The sequence below is a fragment of the Euprymna scolopes genome, chromosome 5, assembly GCF_053919585.1.
Source record: "Euprymna scolopes isolate OS-2025 chromosome 5, ASM5391958v1, whole genome shotgun sequence".
NCBI lineage: Eukaryota > Metazoa > Mollusca > Cephalopoda > Sepiida > Sepiolidae > Euprymna > Euprymna scolopes.
Genome location: NC_136486.1, coordinates 174143666 through 174161694, shown reverse-complemented (window position 1 = coordinate 174161694; position 18029 = coordinate 174143666). Strand labels below are relative to the sequence as shown.

Below are 18029 nucleotides of genomic sequence, written 5' to 3'. Positions count from 1 at the left end.
ATCCTCACACACATTTTCACTTTTATTTTACTACTTTTTTATGATCAAAAGCGGAGAACCGCTTGAAAAATAAGAATATATTATTATATAAAACAACAACATCGTTTTATGCTTCAAAAATGCTCATAGACTTTAAATTACACACACACACACACACACACACACACACACACACATATATATATAAGATCGTTTTTTGCTTTTATTTTATTAACGATGGACGCAGTTGCTTATTTGTATCGAATTTTTCGTTTTCTTAAGCGATGAAATCGTTACCATTTTTTGCTTTGCTTTGCGCCCCTTTTTAATATGACGAATTTTAAAATCTATTTATTATTCATTAAATATTTGAATATTAATTTTATTTAAATATTTCAAAATATATTTTACACGCACAAAATTTTATATATGGAGATGTGTTTCTGAGTATCAATCGTCATCGGCATGGCTACACTTCTTGACAAGGAATCGAACTCATGACTACACAATTGGCAATCTAACGTTTTACTATTGAATCACGACACCTTGTCAGATTTAACGCACGGTTTTATCGCTTTTAAATACAAGATCATTCATTATTTTTACCTCACCCATTTTTTGTTTTGCGCCGCTTCCTTTTTAATACAACGTATTTAAAAAAAAAATTCTTATTTATTAAATATTAAATATTGAACAATTAACTTTATTTAAATATTTTACGTGCATAAAAGTTTATCCATGGACACGTACTTCTCGGTGTCACCCGTCATCAGCGTTAGACAACTGTCACTTTCACTCCATGTATTAAGAAATTCAGGGTCAATGCTTTTCCTATGTAAAACTTAACATGGGGCCGCAACTGAAATTGAACTCACTACACGAGTTTGTAGCGTAATTCAAATCTTGTCCGTAGCTGAATACTTTATGCTTTGTTAGGGCAATCAAAGATATTTTTATCGTGATGTCATCACTAGATGGGTTTCCTACCACAGCTTAAGAGAGGTCCATCTCTCGCCAGTTTCTCAACTTGGTATTTTACCTCGCAGTACATACAGCGCATAGCCTTCCCAAATGGTCACCCATCTGGTACTGGCCATGTTCGACATTGCTTAACTTTAATAATCTGACGAGAATCGGTGTGTCAATGCGATTGGATCGTATCAATGTGTTAGTAGGCATAAAGAATTCGATTTGATTTGAACTTTTTTGCCGATTATGTGACGTCATTGGTTTCGTCGGACAGAATTTATAGTGCATGAATACTTTGTAAGTGTGTAAGTTGTAAAGAATGTTGCTTTTTAAAATATACGACGATGAAGATGCAAAATAAATGACAAACTTCCAAAGTAAAAGCGACTTTCACATAAAATAAACTTTAAAAATAAAAACTATGCGCAGAAGAAAAAAAAACACGCAGGAAATTAAAAAAAAAACAATCCACAAACACACAAAAACAAAACAATAAAAATAAAAATGTATGTACAGAAGAAAAAAATAAACAAATAAAAAACACGCAGGAAATTAAAAGTAACAAAAAAAACAACAATCCACAAAAACACAAAAACAAAACAATAAAAATAAAAATGTATGTACAGAAGAAAAAAATAAACAAATAAAAAACACGCAGGAAATTAAAAGTAAAAAAAAAAACAATCCACAAACACACAAAAACAAAACAATAAAAATAAAAATGTATGTACGGAAGAAAAAAAATAAACAAATAAAAACACGCAGGAAATTAAAAGTAAAAAAAAAAAAATCCACAAACACACAAAAACAAAACAATAAAAATAAAAATGTATGTACGGAAGAAAAAAAATAAACAAATAAAAACACGCAGGAAATTAAAAGTAAAAAAAAAAAATCCACAAACACACAAAAACAAAACACAAGAAAAATAAAATAAATCTGAAGATTTATGAGATTAGGCACCGCCAAAACTGGGGGGGGGGGCAGGTAAGTACTTTTTGACGGACCGTCTTTTTAAAAATCTACTAAAAATCAAGTAATTATCCGATCAATACGAAATTTTCAGCGATTATTAAGAGAAGAATGAACTTTATAACAGTGTACTTATTTTTCATAAACGATATTATATATATTTTTTTTTTGCTTACAACCCCCCATTGTTTTGAGGGGGTACAAATATGCTTAAAATAATCATCTGAAACTGAACACAACATATTGTGTTGTTGTAAGAGACAGAATTATAGATTTAAAAAGAAAATTGTTTGCATACCTTATTTTGACGTCTGAATATCAGAACTTCGATTGTGTTTAATTATCTCGCTTTTGAGTTTTGAAGTATGAAATTCGGTGAATATGTTAAGTAAAATAAGCTAAACAAAATTTTTTTTTTTTAATATTTATACGAAAAAAGCCATTTTAAAATCTTTGATGAATAAATTAACAATTTTTTTTAGAGAGCCGAATAATGCATGATCATTATTAAACAGGGCATGCTTTGAAGAATCGATATAAAAAAAATTCGATAAATATTGTGCCCTTTGTGTTAAAAATAGCATCATTTTTTCGATCCCGTTTGAAAACGTTTGCCGCCTTTCGACTACGGTGGACCAAACGCGCTGAAATAATTTTTTTTTTATTCTGCTTTAAATTGCCCCCCTCCATTTTGTGGGGCCTGTCCCCCACACACATACACATTAAAAACCAAACTCATACAAATGGTCACCCATCTGGCACTGGCCAGCCTCAGCGTTAATAATACATTGAAATTTTCGTCACTGAAAAATAAGTTTTTTTTTGGCCTGTTTGGTCTTCCATAGTTTGCTTTTTATCAAATGCAAACGTAAACATTGTCGATCTAGACTCTAGATCGACGCGAAGTAACTGGTTGCCTATATGAATAAGTGGAATTATTTGAAATCCAGGTACTTATATTTTAATATTTTTGCATATTCTCTTAGAAAATCATCCTAAATCTTAGTTAGACAACAAATAAATTAATTAATTATTTCAAAAACCTTTTTTTTTTAATATTTATGTACGTTTTTTGTGCAAGACAAAAAAATGTCAATTGTTAACTTTTTGGGAAAATTTAACATTTAAAATTATATTAAAAATAGTAGAAAAAGTTTTACATTATTCTGTTTTCTATATGATAAAATTCAGGGTTTTATCTTTCTGGAAAAAAGAAAGTTACTCGAAATAATGGATTTTAATAAATGTAATTTCGTTTTAAAAAACAACAACAACTTGATTTTTCGGCCATTTTTGGCGGTGCCTATATGAGATGAACGTTCGACGAACAGAAAAAAAACTTTTTTTTTGCAAACAATGTATTGTCTCTTTCCTTGATTGCCCAAAAGAGAGAAATGCTTTTAATTATTTTTATTTTGTTTTATTTGTTCACGTCTCTTTTTGAGGGGGGGGGGCTGCAAATAAAGGAAGGAAGACAAATCGTTTCTTAATGTATTTTTAAATTTATTATTTTTTTTTTATTGTTTTGGGGATGGATAAGGAAGTTAACGTTAGGTTAGGGTTAGTTTAGTTTTGAGGGACTTTATGTTAGGTTAGGGCTATTGGTAAAGTAAGGTGCCAGTGATGATTTTTTGTGGAGAGGTAAGAATATTACAAATGGAGAAGGGGACAATAAATTGGAATTATACATATTTATGAAATATTAGAAGAAAGAGAAAAAGAAAAAAAGGAGACAAAAATTAGGAGAAAATATTGCCTAAAGAGACAAAGAATAAGAAATAAAGTGGTTGCCATTCTTTATAGAAAAACGACTACAAATCAGAAATCTGCGCAAACAAACAAACGAAATGGTCAGATTTTCTAAATATTTGTCGCCACAATATATGCTCTGCTTGCCCAAAACAAAATTTTGGTAAAATTCAGGAATGTTAAGTTGCTAGATCACGAGTCTGCATTTGTGTCAAAAAATCCAACAAAGAATCGAAACCCAAAACACCAAAAATAAAATAACAGTAAAAAACATAAAAAATAAGCAAAACTAATTTACCTGATCTGGAATTGATGGTAAATCTGCAGTTTTCACACGCAAAAATATCGTAATTTACTTGATTGTTTTCAAATGTAAAGTCATTATCCGTAGCGTGAAGAGTCCCTATGATGTGACCGACCGGTGAAAAGGGATGAACGGTGAATTGGTAATGACTATTTTCGAAGAGGGGGGCGTTGTCGTTACGGTCATCAATGTAGATTCTTAAATTCGCAACACTTGATAAAGATGCAATATCCGGATCAACGGCTTTCACCTGCAATTAGAAATATGTGCATCAGTTTGGGTTTCTTTTTACTTGCATGGCCGCACATCGACCCTTTTTTGGTTCTATTCAATACTGAACATATAAAACCTATGCATGTAAGACAAACTGGTATTTTGCCAATATCTGAATGGGTCGAGTGATTTAATTGATAAAATAAAATCGATTCAGTCGGATCTATCACATTCCCTTATTCAGGCTATAACGATAAAATTATCATCTTAGCAAAGATGACATGATTCCATTTCCGTTAAAAAAACAAAACAGGTTTTCTTTTTTGTTGCAGATCATCTATTAGTTGGGCAGTTGTCTACAAATCCAAAGAGCGATAGGAGCCTTCTATCATGTATCATAGGGACACAATGTTTAATGAGCGAGATAGGAGATGCTCCGCTGTACAACTCATGCTCTCTACCAATCTAGGTTATGACAACTGGACCATTTCCAGCACCCTCAAACTGCAAATCCGGACGGTTCAATGTCTGAGGGAACAACTCAACGCATCAGACGACCCACGGTTATGTTTTTTTTTTTAGTGTGGTTTCGAGTGAGGGCCACATCATGCAACCTCATATCTTCGAAGTCGTCTTGAAAGTAAACACCAAAGTGTACTTGGATGTGCTGAAGAGTATGGTGGTCCTCTCGTACAATCAGGTGGCCGCTGGCAGACCCTGAGTTTGGCAGCAAGACTCAGCGCCGGTCCACAAGTCCAAAGAGACCCAGGTTTGGATTCAGGGGTGTTATATATTTGTACCTTTCTTTCACCGCCCCCTTCCCGACCTGAACCCACTGGACTACTTGGTTTGGTCATATGTCAAGAACATGACCAACATGACCTCCCACAACTCTAAAGCCAGCCTGTTCGCCGAGCTTCTGCCGGCGCTTGTGGAAAAGGCATGCCCCAGTTTCGAACCTGTATTGAGGCAGTGATTGAGGCTGAAAACGGCTATAATGAATAGATCTTAGATCTACTACATAATTAAGTTACCTGAGTTGATTTTTCAATAAAAGTTTCAAAATAAAGCTGCAGAGTTGTTTTCTTTAGGGCTACACTTTTATCGTTCTTCCCATATTTCTTAGGTGATGAGTTGTACTGTTGTTTTTCTGCATTGTACGTTGTTTATATGTTAAATATTGTTGGCATCATCTTAATAATATGAATCCACCATATTCAAATCGAACTATTGATCATATCCTGATTATTTGACCCCATGGTATTCAATTCAGACTGTTAACGTCATCTGGATTTTATGATCTCATAATATTCAATTCTTACCATCGACCTCATCTGGATCATGTAAACCCAGAGAATTCAATATATTTAATAAATTTAAAGAAAAAAATAAAAACGATAAAGTTTATTTTGGTTTAAAATACAATTCCAGGTCAACTCTTGAATCGTAACCATTTAACTTAAAGAAAATATGTTAATTATTTTTTTCAAACCCGGGAAACTTTCTGTAGAACTTAAGAATCTTTACGAAATTTCGAACTGAAAACTTCGTTTAATTCACACGAATGGCATGCTCTCATTCCATCATTCATTTCATGGTAGAAATCTAGTACTTCGCAATTGTATCATTAGTGTCACCTATACTGAGGATTGCACCTTAACTCCCCAAAAGAGTATACTTAACTGAATTTTACCTAGTTCTTTATCGTTGTTATAAGAGTTCGGCAAGACATAGATGAAGAAAGTCAGGAGGTACATGTTGTGCAAATGAAGATGAGAACAGTAGTCTGAATAATACAAATAATACGAAAAACTAATCCTTACCTAAAAAAAATACAGAATCCGAATGAATGTACCATCAATACTTACAATAAGATATAACTTTCCAAGAAATGCTATTCAATAAGAAGTTTAAGTTTCTAACATGTTTCATAATACTTAATAAGCTTTTAAAACAGAAACGCACATTGAATATATTTCAACCAGAAGAAATAATGAAAAATAAAAAAAAATCACTGTATAAACAATAAAATAAACAACGGATGCAGTAAATAAAGAGAGTCGTCAGTGCAGACAAACCAAAATAAATACATTTATCTGAAAGTGTTGAACAAACTCCTAAAAGGGGATTCATTCATGATCCTAAAGCATCCAAGCAACAAACAAGTTGTTGATACAATAGGAGATGCAAGACTGCGACCTATATCTTTTGCTAACTTCTGTACAGTAGCGTTCCCATGCAACTGTAATATTGATTATGTAAATGACCCGAAAGGTGTCATCTATATGCAATAGATATCCAATGCCACTACTGCAATAAGATTCAAAAATGGATTTTAGTATATGTGTTGCTGCTAAGGCAAGATTAAATTGGTAGAACTTTCCCCACTCCCAGTGTCACTACTCATTCTGCTGGATCGAACCCCTCGATAATCAAAAGATTTTCTTCGGTACATCAGGGCATACATTTCGATAATCTCGTTGGAGCCAAAGCCGCAATACTTCAAAGATGGAAAGCGATTTTCATAATTGGAGGCAAACGTACACCACAGGATTATTTCCTTTTTGTCATTACCAATAAGCCGCGCAATCATGTATACGCTTAGCCGAGATTATAAAGTACATCTAAAAAATCTGAGTGCTTCTTTCTCTGACTTATGCGTCGTAATGTGATTGAGTTTCTTTCAAGATTAACAAAAAGTAAATGAAATTATTATTCAGACCCACAGACAAACATGCACCTTACTCTGTCCCACAGAATGTGATGACCATTGGAAACAAACTTTAAAAGAAGCAGCTTTATTTCAATCATCATAGCAAATGAGGAATCTCAAAGTATTTGAAAATTTTTCTTTTATAACAAAAGAACTGACCCATTTATAACTCTCTAAACCAAACATTCGAGTTACTTACATGGAGAAATCCTGAGAGAGAGAGAGAGAGAGAGAGAGAGAGAGAGAGAGAGAGAGAGAGAGAGAGAGAGAGAGAGAGAGAGTGTGTGTGTGCAACCATAAGAAGAGATCGATCAAATCCAGACGAATGAACATCGTCTAAATATAATCAGAGAGAAGTTTAGAATGAAATTACGTTAGAACTAACAATTCCGAAAAAGGAAGGTTTTTGTGCTGGAAAACATTTCTAACCAATCTGCTTTCATTTCCAATTAGACTGCAGAAAAAAAACCGTAGCTTTAATTGTAGCATCATCTGGGGTAGCAACAACATTTATTGCTTGGAGAACTGCTTATGGCATAGACAGACTGGCAGTTGTGACTAGTGCAATATATAGAATTAGGAATTGGAGCTCATTGTTGTCTAGGTTACAAGCTATTAGCATAGACAGGTTGTTTGTTTATGAAAAAGTATTATAACAAAATTAGAGAGAAGATAGAGCAATTACTGACAAGGCATAATTTTTTGATCGCCACGTCACAGAACGACTTGTGGAACGCGATTTTAGAGTAAGATTTAGACGAGTTCGAAAAAGTCTGATTTGGGGGTTAGGGAGAGTAGATCAGAAAGAGCATGTCTCTGATTCCCTGAAAATATGGATCGGGAAATTTCTTGTGGAGACGACGAGATAGAAATAAATGGCGGTCACAACTATAGCAAAATAGAGACACCCCATCTCTTCTAAGAATGAGAAACAATGACGCGACTCGTAGAAAACGATTGTGATTGAATAAAACGTGTTTGCTCAGAAAGAAATCAGATTTTCGTCTGTTGCTATGTATTGAGAGAGCTTTTGTCTTAGATGCGATGAACGACAGAACACAAACCACTTGAGGACACGGGGCTGGATAAATAAGGTACGTTCTCTTTCGCTTTCATAACCCTCAAATGGTTAATGTGACGTAATTGTGAACATTGAGACAAGGCAACACTCAGCATTTAAACTACCATTTAATCCATAATGAAAATCTAGTGAGCAGCTTAGAGCTACTCATTTGGCCAAGCTACTTCAAGAGACATGTGTTAGATAGAGGTGTATAGTCCCCATTCTAGGCGTCTCTTTAAATGCATATAAATACTTACATGCTTCATTGTCAAGATGAATATACTATGGCCGACAATGGTATATTTGAGGTTCAGGTAGAATGATAACAAATCTGCTATTTGCTGATTTCAGACAATCCTACACAGTTGTTAATCGAGGAACAGATACGGATCCAAAGTTCTTATTTGTTAAAAACGCGTTTTGATAGTGGAACTCAATGGAGGCTAAGCACCAAAAGAATTTGATGCTCTAATATTAATAATTGGAAATGGAAAAATCCAGAATGATCAATAAGAAAGAAATTAGTTTCTCAGATATGTTCGGCACTTTTATAAAGAACATTGATTATTTAATTTTCAACTTATATCTCGACATTACAATATAACAGAAAATTTTCAGATAATTTTGTGCGTAAGAGTAATTTCGGCATCCAGAAATGAAGCAAATCATCTTGTTTATGAAAATTGCTCCAGATAAGGCATAAGCTACTTTATATAGATATATAAAAAATACTTCAAGATCAAAAACTTGCTAGATGAAATAGTTTCTGACCAAGAAAATAGCAATTCTGCCATCTTTGTCATGGAATGTCACGAATAAAGAACACAAAATAAAGAAAGTGAGAGTTACTAAGCTGCGGAAACATTTATAAAAATTATGCAAAAGAAGAGAAGATATAGCTTTCCAATTATACGAGTCCCGAAAGTAAACAAATCAGAAGTCCATGACTTGAGTTTCGCCTTCATTTGGGTTCACCAGTTGAACATATGCAAACTCAGGATTAAAAACCCGAATATCTTGGATACGAAGGGAATACTTTGCAACCCAAACAAAATGATTCGATTTATATATTTTTTAAAATCATTTATCCAGATAAATGGGTCAGTCTAAAGAGATTAGAGTTAAAACATTTATAAATACATCCAAAACATGACAATTAGAAGATCAGACACGTGCGATATTTTTAATTTGAAACAAAAAAGCGGTCATTTATTTAAAGGTTCTAACAAAGCCCTCATCAGGAATGTTATTAGACAATGCATTTTTTCTTGCCATGGTGTAGTTTTGCGCAGTCTCTATTTGTCGAAAGTAAGTGTTGTACTATCTGGTCCACTGGGTAAACGCTCGCTCATGCGCACATGTGTAAAGTTGTCCGATTTTCTAACCGTCATGTTTTGAATTTCATTTTCTGCTTCTAAAAAGTGGATTTCTATTAATTTTACACATGTGCACACGATCGAGCATTTAGCCACTGGACTAAACACCTATCTTCGACAAATAGAGACTGCGCCAAACTACACCATGGCCAGTAAAAAAAAATGTATTGTTAAAAAATATCCTGATGAGGGTTTTGTTATAGACCGAAAATTAGAAACTTTAAATAAATGAATTTTTATTTAAAAATCGTGCATAAAATTTGACGAGGTACCATGGCCTTGTGATAAAACACCAGGCTGTCGATCGAGCTGTTATAGGTTTCATCCTTCTGCAAGGTTTAGCCATACTGAAGACATGTGATACCCAGAAACACGTGTCCATTGATAAATTTTATGCACGTAAAAATATTTATTAAACATTTGAATAAAATATTCAAATGTTTAATAAATAAAATTAATAATAATAACAAAATGTACGTCCCAAAAAGGAAGTGACGTAAATAAACAAAGAACAAATAACTTCTTCAACGCTCAGGTGAGCGTTACAATTAAATGCCAAAAAGTCTCTCAGAAAAAAAATCCAGAATAGATCTTATATATATATATATATATATATATATATATATATATATATATATATATATATATATATATATATATATATATATGTGTGTGTGTGTGTGTGTGTGTGTGTGTGTGTGTGTGTGTGTGTGCGCGCGTGTTTTATTTGATGTGTGTTTGCTAATATTTGTTTTATAGTTTGTGACGTGGTTTGTATTATTAGAATTCTTAGGTTGTATAGAGTGTTGACAATTTTAGGTACGTGCAAAAGGAATGCCAATGCTCAAAATATCTAAACATTTTGATTCCTCTCTTTACTTAAAAATTCACCAAAAATCAGGAAATTAACCAATTTTAATTCAATTTTCAGTATCTATCAAATATAGATCACGGAATATAATGTATTCATTTTTTTTTTTTTTTTTTTTTTTTACACAGAGATCACCACTTATCAAGGCCCGGAAGCCACTCAGGGATAAGGGTTATTGCAAGTACATTACGTTAGTGAGGAGATTTGATGAAGTGTTTACTTAAGGGGGCGGTTCATTAGGAATTTGTTAACATTGGACTTGAAGACATCCAAGTTGTAGTCCGGAGGGAAGCAGGCAGACGGAACAGAGTTCCACAGGCGTGCAGTTATAAGAAAGAAGCTTTGTTCATGAAATCCGCGTTTTGATTTAGGCACAGATATAGAGTGGGGGAAATTTTTCACAGTGGATTCAGCTAGACGGGTGTTTTTCGTGAAAGATTGGCGAGGGGGGACCAGGGATTGGAGTTCAGACGAGCACCTGCCATGAAAATAACGATAAAACAAGGATAGGCTCGCAACGTCTCTTCTATGGGAGAGGGGTTGCAGGGTAGAGAAAAGGGAACCCCCCACTAAACCACGAAGTCTATTTTGTACTCTGTCAAGGCAGGATAGGCTGTTTTTGGCAGCTCCTGCCCAGATATGGCAACAGTATTCCATCCTTGGCCGTACTTGGCTTTTATATAGATAACAAAAAATACCTTTACTAAAGTTATGATTTTCAGTAGTAAAAAAAAATGCATGAAATTATTTTTGCTTTTTTTATGAAAATAAAGCATAGTAAATTATAACAATTCAAAAATTATTAATTATTACAGAAACATTACGAAAACAAAGCCCCTAAAGTCCGTATTAATGAATTCAAGACAACTTGAAGAAAAAGTAATTTTTCGAACTGCTGATTTTATCATTGTATATTTAATATTTACACCCATGAAAATTTTTTATTTGAAAAAAAATATTTCTACTTTTTATTTTGTAAATTCAGGTTTCGCATGATTTTTATATGTAAGATTCTAATATTTTCCTTGCTTGCATGAATGCGAAGCTTTCGGCGTAACATAATTTTTATATAATCTTAAAAAAAAAATTAATTTAAAAGCAGGAACATAAAAAAATATCTAAATTAAAAAATAGTAAAAATCATAAAAACGTTCACGATAGAAATGTACGGATGCACGGCTGGCGAGAAAAGAAACCAGCATTCCCTACCACCCTTTAACTATATGACGTCGTTTTCAGGCAGCCTTTCGACTGTTTTAGATTTTGGGCTTCTGTGTAATGCATCGTTAAGAAATTTCAGTTTTGTTGATATTCTGCGAAGCAAATATATCTCGCTTTTGGGAGCTAATTAAGCTATTTTTGTACAAACAAGGTGTTTTTATTAAAATTTAATTCAATATCTTGGTACTTTTCTTTACTAGTTATTATTATAATAGACCCAGAAAAATAATATTTATCTTTCAAAGCATGTTTACTACGAATTTATTTAACTTCAAAATTTAGCTGAATTGGTTAGCTCGCCGTAAAAACGTTTTTCATATCTTTTTTTTCCACGTGTACAAATACTTTTTTTCAATTTGGAAATTAATCGTCAAATGCAATCAAAACGTAGTTGGAAACCTACAAAAAAAAAAAAAAAAATGCCCCCCCCCTATCTTTAATCGTCTATTTTTGCCGTACCTAACAATTATTGTATTATTGGCGAGGGTGGGTAAAAGAAGTTTTATGTTTATGAAAGAAGTTTTTAGTGTATATGATTTTGGCTTATTGTTGTTTTTCACTATAAATAAACATCTTCTTTTATCCATTCACACCAATAATACAATAATTTGAAACACATTAAAAAACCTAAAAATTCCAATAATACAAAATACACCACAAACTGTGAAACAGACATTAAAAACAGCAAAACTGTGAGAATTTTGAATTGGTTGACTTGCCGAGGGTAGGTCGGTGGGGAAGAAAGGAGTGCTGGTAGCTGTGACCAACACGGCCGGTGGTCCGTTAATCAAAGAACCTGAGTGCCTATTCCTTACAAGTTAAATAGACATTTCAGTCACACGTGAATCTCGTTGACTGAAAGTTGGAGTAGAAAAAAGGGGTGGCCGCTCTACTGTTGTTGTAGTTGTTGCTGTCTTTTAGACAAATTACACTTCGACCATCGTTACCCATTTGTTACTTTTACAAGGAAAGACTGCTTGTAAGTAACGCCGACATTTCGTTGCAAGACTTAAACCATCTTTTCTTCCCCTCCCTCCTACTCGTCGGTATGCTAATTCCGACAAAACATTTCCAAAACATTTACTGTAGGTACACACACAGCACGCACGCACGCATATATATATATATATATATATATATATATATATATATATATATATATATATATATATATATATATATATATATATATATACATTTTGAATTACGTTACGTAGCAGAGCAAGGGCGTAAAGCATAAAAAATCAAATTACCTTTACACGGATATAAAAAAAAAAATCCATGTAAGAAACTTCGTCTACAAAATTCTTTTCGTGAGTGCACATGCAGAGATATAATATTTTTGTTTTTATTAAACTTTTCATCCAGCTGTCTTCACAGTTCATTACCAGACATACATTATATACGAAAAAAAGTCTTGTGCACGCCATCTTGTTTTTAACGCTTACGATGAACGGGAAACGTTTAAGTGTAAAGAGTAAACACAAAATCAACAACGCCAGAAAATTAATACGTTTATTTGAGTAGTTATTTAGTTGTGTAACCCACAAAGGCACAACTAGACACAGGATAGTGTAGACATATAGAAGTTATCTGTCCCTGACAGTAGGAGGCAACCAGAGTGATCTCCCCTAGACAGAAAGGCATCTAGAGTAACTTCTCTTGATTTCTATGAACGCGGAACACGTGGGCGCAGCCATTTGTAATTTTGTATTGAGCTCACGATGAGTCGGAAGGATGCAATATCCCGTTATACTTAACTAGTTTTTATTTGAAGGCTATTCAGTTCCCTAAAAGAGGCGTTCAAGATGAGATAAAAACAAAAAGTTCCTCAGTCCAAAATGATTTGTCCTTCTCTGAGCAAGAAAAGATACATTGTTTAACCTTAGCCCTAAAAGCAGCCAATGCGTCTATCTGAGTAATGTTGAATGGACAATCTCTACAAAAATAAATATGATCAAATATTAAATTCAACTGGAAATAAATAATAGTAGCATTTATGTTTATTGAGAAAAAATGATACCTTTTATTTAAATTACGTCCAAATAGTTAGTGTCTCCTTTTTTTCTTTTAGGCAAGTCATCTTATAATAAAAATAGTCCTCTGGCTTAATAGTACCATACATTTTATAAACAAATGTACTGATTCATTTAAACGATATCATTTCCTCTTATTCTAGATTATAGAGAAAGGTCTCCAACACTAGTCGTTACGGTTAGTATTAACTTTCTTTGTCCGGGTTTCGAATCTTGAGTTTGTGGGTTTGCTACGTCTAACCAATCTGACGAATAATAAAACGATGAAAAGCTGTCTATGGATGATTTGTATCTATACAGCAGCATGCCCAAAGATATACTGGCTGAACTTAAAACAACTTTTCTTATGAAACCAAATAAGGAACATCCACCTTCCTTACGATGAAAATGCTAGTTTTATTTTGGTGTCTTAAACCCCCCCTCCTATTTTTTTTTTTGCTGATGAGGAGATTATATTCCAAGACAAAACCTTTGTCGATTAGTCAATTTTAATTAAAATAAACATTGTTTCTGAAACAATCGTACACTCAAATTGATTTTGTTTATTTTTCCTTTTGAAAGTGATTGATAATTCACAATTATTAAATTTATTTACTCAATATTAATATAGCTCTAGGATACATATACCTATTGAGCTTATTATATATCTACAGTACTATGAGCACTGTTCTTTTAAAAGTATTGATACATTAAAATAAACTCTGCTCTTTAGACTCCAGGTCTAATTCCCTCTATAAAATATAAAACAATATATATATATATATATATATATATATATATATATATATATAACACGGAAATTTACATGTTATATTTTTATGTTATTGCTCTGTTTACCACATTGAGCTCTCATACCCGGATTTCCTCCTGGAATTATTCCATTATAACACTATATATATATATATATATATATATATATATATATATATATATATATATATATATATATATATACAGACACACACAGAGACACAGAGACACAGAGACACACACATATATACCTATATATATATATATATATATATATATACAAACACAGATAAGCTGATTTGGTCTGCCGCCTGATGCGTCAAAGTAAATATGATATTTCTCTTCTTATTTTTCTTTTAAACTTATACAAGATTTTAGACGGAACAATAATAACATATCGATTTTAATTACCATTTCGATCTCTTCAATAAGTGGACTTATTCCTTGGGACAAACATTGAAAAGCAAAAAATAACTTTCATGTCGATAAGAATAATCGTTCCCCAAATAATTGCAAAGACGAAAAGAACATTAAAAATAAAGAATTCTCAAAATATTATTCATCAGCAACTTTCAACTGTTTGTTTAGAAAGAAAAACAAGAAAAGAACAAATTAAATCTTTGAGTAAATCCACCGTCTAGTGTCTCGACATGCTAATTAAGAAATTGTATTTTTTTTTCACGAGATGCGCTCTGATATCTCTTGTTTTATTCCTGTTTAATCCAAACAAGGCGTATTGCTACTTGAACGTAGGGGGCTACTATTTGGGATCATGTATACAGAGGTTATGTGGGGAGTTAAGATGTCTGTTCGCGTTATATTTTTACGTAGCCACAGATTGCAGCTCTGGAACAGGAGTTGGAGCCTGCTTAATAGCGCGGGACATATTAGATTTGAGACTCTTTTGGATCCTATCTAAAAGGGAGATACTAGTGGTTGATGCACCAGCTCAGCTGTAGCAACAATACTCTATGCATAGGTGAATGGTAATTTTGTAAAGATACAGCATACTGTTTTCTAGCACAGAAGAGAGAGAGAGAGAGAGAGAGAGAGAGAGAGAGAGAGAGAGAGAGAGAGAGAGAGAGAGAGAGAGAGCTCACCTTCTTTGCAGCAATATCTTTGATATATTTACCTAAATTTATGTCGCCCGTGAATGTTAAACTGATGACATTGAATGATTAGTTCTCGGGTAGAGTGTTATTAGTCAAAGCCATCAACTTCCTCTGTCGGTTTGTCTGTCACGTTTCGGTATAAAATAGTATTCACTTTATTCTGTCGCACTGAAGATAACAAATATTTTCATCGTTAAACGCGTAGGTTGAATGGACGTAACTTATTTTAAACGCATGGATGCCTCTTAAATTAATGGAACCATCGCTCGCCTGGTGTGTCACTCTTCCGTTTGAAATAATATTGGCGTCGCAAACATTGAAGCAACTTAAGAATATTCATTGTTAAATAATCGCTTCGCGTCAAACAAAAAAAAAAAAAAAAAAAAGAAGGAGAAGAATATTCGAATTGAAGATAAGCAAATACTCATGTGTCTGAATATCATAAACATCAGAGAAAATCTATATTTTATTCTATTAAGAACTAGTTGAAGACTTGCTGATTCCAGGTTTTTGGATTTTTATGCAGATCATTTTTTTTCTACTCACGTTCACGCGTAATAAGGCCACCTGGGCGGTGTGCCTTATTATTTGAAGCCATGCCTAGGAAAGATTAACAAGATATTGGTTTACATTACATTTAGGCGTCTGCATATTAGTACAGTCAGGGAAGCAGGTAGCAGGAAGGGAATTCCAAAATCGAAGGTTAGAAAGCTTTTTGGCATTTAGAGACCTCAGTAGTGAAGGGTGTGATTTTGTTGTTAATCGGATTTGTCGGGGATATGTATGTCGAGGGGGCACAAGTGCTTTGAGTTCATCAGAGCAGATTCAATCAATATATGTATATATATATATATATATTTATATATACATATGTATATATAAAGTCAATTCAATCCATACCTATGTTCTTTTGTCTGTGTTTTACCTTTTTTTTAAGGTATTTGCTCTATTTTGATCTATGCATAATTATATTATTATTATTATTGGCTCACAAGTAGCTTTCACAGAAGTCATCAAAGATCTCTCCTTGAAACCAGCCTGTGGTGTTTTCCCTGGAAGCTGAGTAACAACAAGTCTCCCCAGATTTCCAGTACTCCCCATCCCTTTCGATAGTATTTGCAAATAAATTTGCATTATCGCAACAGCTGCTTGCAATTGATTTCTCATTGGCAGCGGCTATTGGTCTTCACTTGAATTTGAGTGGCAATAAGCCTCCTCAATGTCCCAGTTCCCTTTGCACTTATCCAGCGGAGCTTTGGTCAGTGCTCTCTCCTCGGTCTTTCCTTCCTCCTTGACTACTTGGCTGTTTGGTCTCACTTTTTTTGGGGTGTGTGTGCAGTGATGCGGTAATGGATGTATGAGGGTGTTTAGAGAACTTACAGATATTCGGCTTTAATGTTTTTGGTTCCATCTGGTGTTTCATGTTTTTGCCTCTGCAGCAGTTTGTCTGGTCCACGCTTGTGGTTCATATGTGTTAGTTTCCACATTCAAAGGTTTTCATTAACATTTCAGCTGTTTTCATTATTGTTGTTTGTTGTATTTTTCCAGTCATTCCTCTGATTCCAATTTCTCCTATTCTTTTGTCAAAGTTTTTCGGGATTGTTCCTAGTGCTCCTCTTGCTATTATTATTATTATTATCATTATTATTATTATTATTATTATTATTATTGTTGTTGTTGTTGTTATTGTTATTATTGTTGTTGTAATTATTATTGTTGTTGTTGTGGTTATTATTATTATTGTTTTGTTATTATTATTATTATTGTTATTGTTTTTGTTGTTATTATTATTATTTTTGTTGCGGTTATTATTGTTTTGTTGTTATTATTGTTGTTGTTATTATTGTTGTTGTTGTTGTTGTTATTATTATTATTGTTGTTGTTGTTATTATTATTGTTTTTGTTGTTATTATTATTGGTATTATTATTGTTGTTGTTATTGTTATTGCTATTATTATTGTTATCATTGTTATTATTATTCTTGTTATGAATATCCTTGTTATTATTGTTATCATTATTAGTGTTAATATTGTTATTGTTGTTATTATTATTATGTTAGATTGTGTTAGAACCGATGAGATGTCGTTGAAGGAGCATATGGTTAGAAGTGATGAGTTGATGTTTAAGGTTGTGGCAAATGAAGCGGAGGTATGTGAGACCAAGACTGATTATATGAAACATATGGATAGAGAAAGGGCAGAGGAACTGGCTAGGAAGAAAATGCATGGAAGGTACTTCCAGGATATAGCAGAAGTGGCTGATGAAAGATCATGGCAATGGCTTAGAGCTGGGTATCTGACTAAGAGTACGGAAGCTTTTGTTTGTGCAGCACAAGAGCAAGCATTAGGAACACGAAAAGTGGTTCTAGGAGAGGAAATTGCTGCAGAATGCCAGATTTGTGGTAAGACCTCAGAGTCAATTGTGCACCTTGTAGCAGGGTGTAGTGGACTGGCCCAGAGAGAGTACCACAAAAGACACGATCGCATGGGACTCCAGGTATATTGGGAGGTGCGTAAGAAGGTTGGGGTAAAGTGTGCTGGAAAATGGTTTGAGGAGGTGCCTGATGAAGTGAAAACAAGTGAGGATGGCAAGCTAGAGGTATGGTGGGACAAAAGTGTCATAACGACCAAGCAATTGGAACATAATCGTCTGGATTTGGTCGTTATTGACAAAGTCTAAAAAAACTGGCAGATTGTAGACT

At 33.4% G+C, this 18029-nt stretch overlaps 2 protein-coding genes across 2 annotated transcripts in view; both read right to left on the bottom strand.

Annotated features, from left to right (window-relative positions):
- The window catches only part of LOC145277040 (protocadherin Fat 4-like), a 1076063-nt gene that overhangs the window by 292603 nt on the left and 765431 nt on the right, over positions 1 to 18029 (bottom strand). The window lies entirely within an intron of this gene.
- The window catches only part of LOC145277064 (protocadherin Fat 4-like), a 221787-nt gene that overhangs the window by 58461 nt on the left and 145297 nt on the right, over positions 1 to 18029 (bottom strand). Inside the window, exon 13 of the mRNA XM_080128727.1 lies at positions 3968 to 4223. Within this exon, the coding sequence (XP_079984853.1) occupies positions 3968 to 4223 (256 nt within the window). The remainder of the gene's footprint in view (positions 1 to 3967; positions 4224 to 18029) is intronic.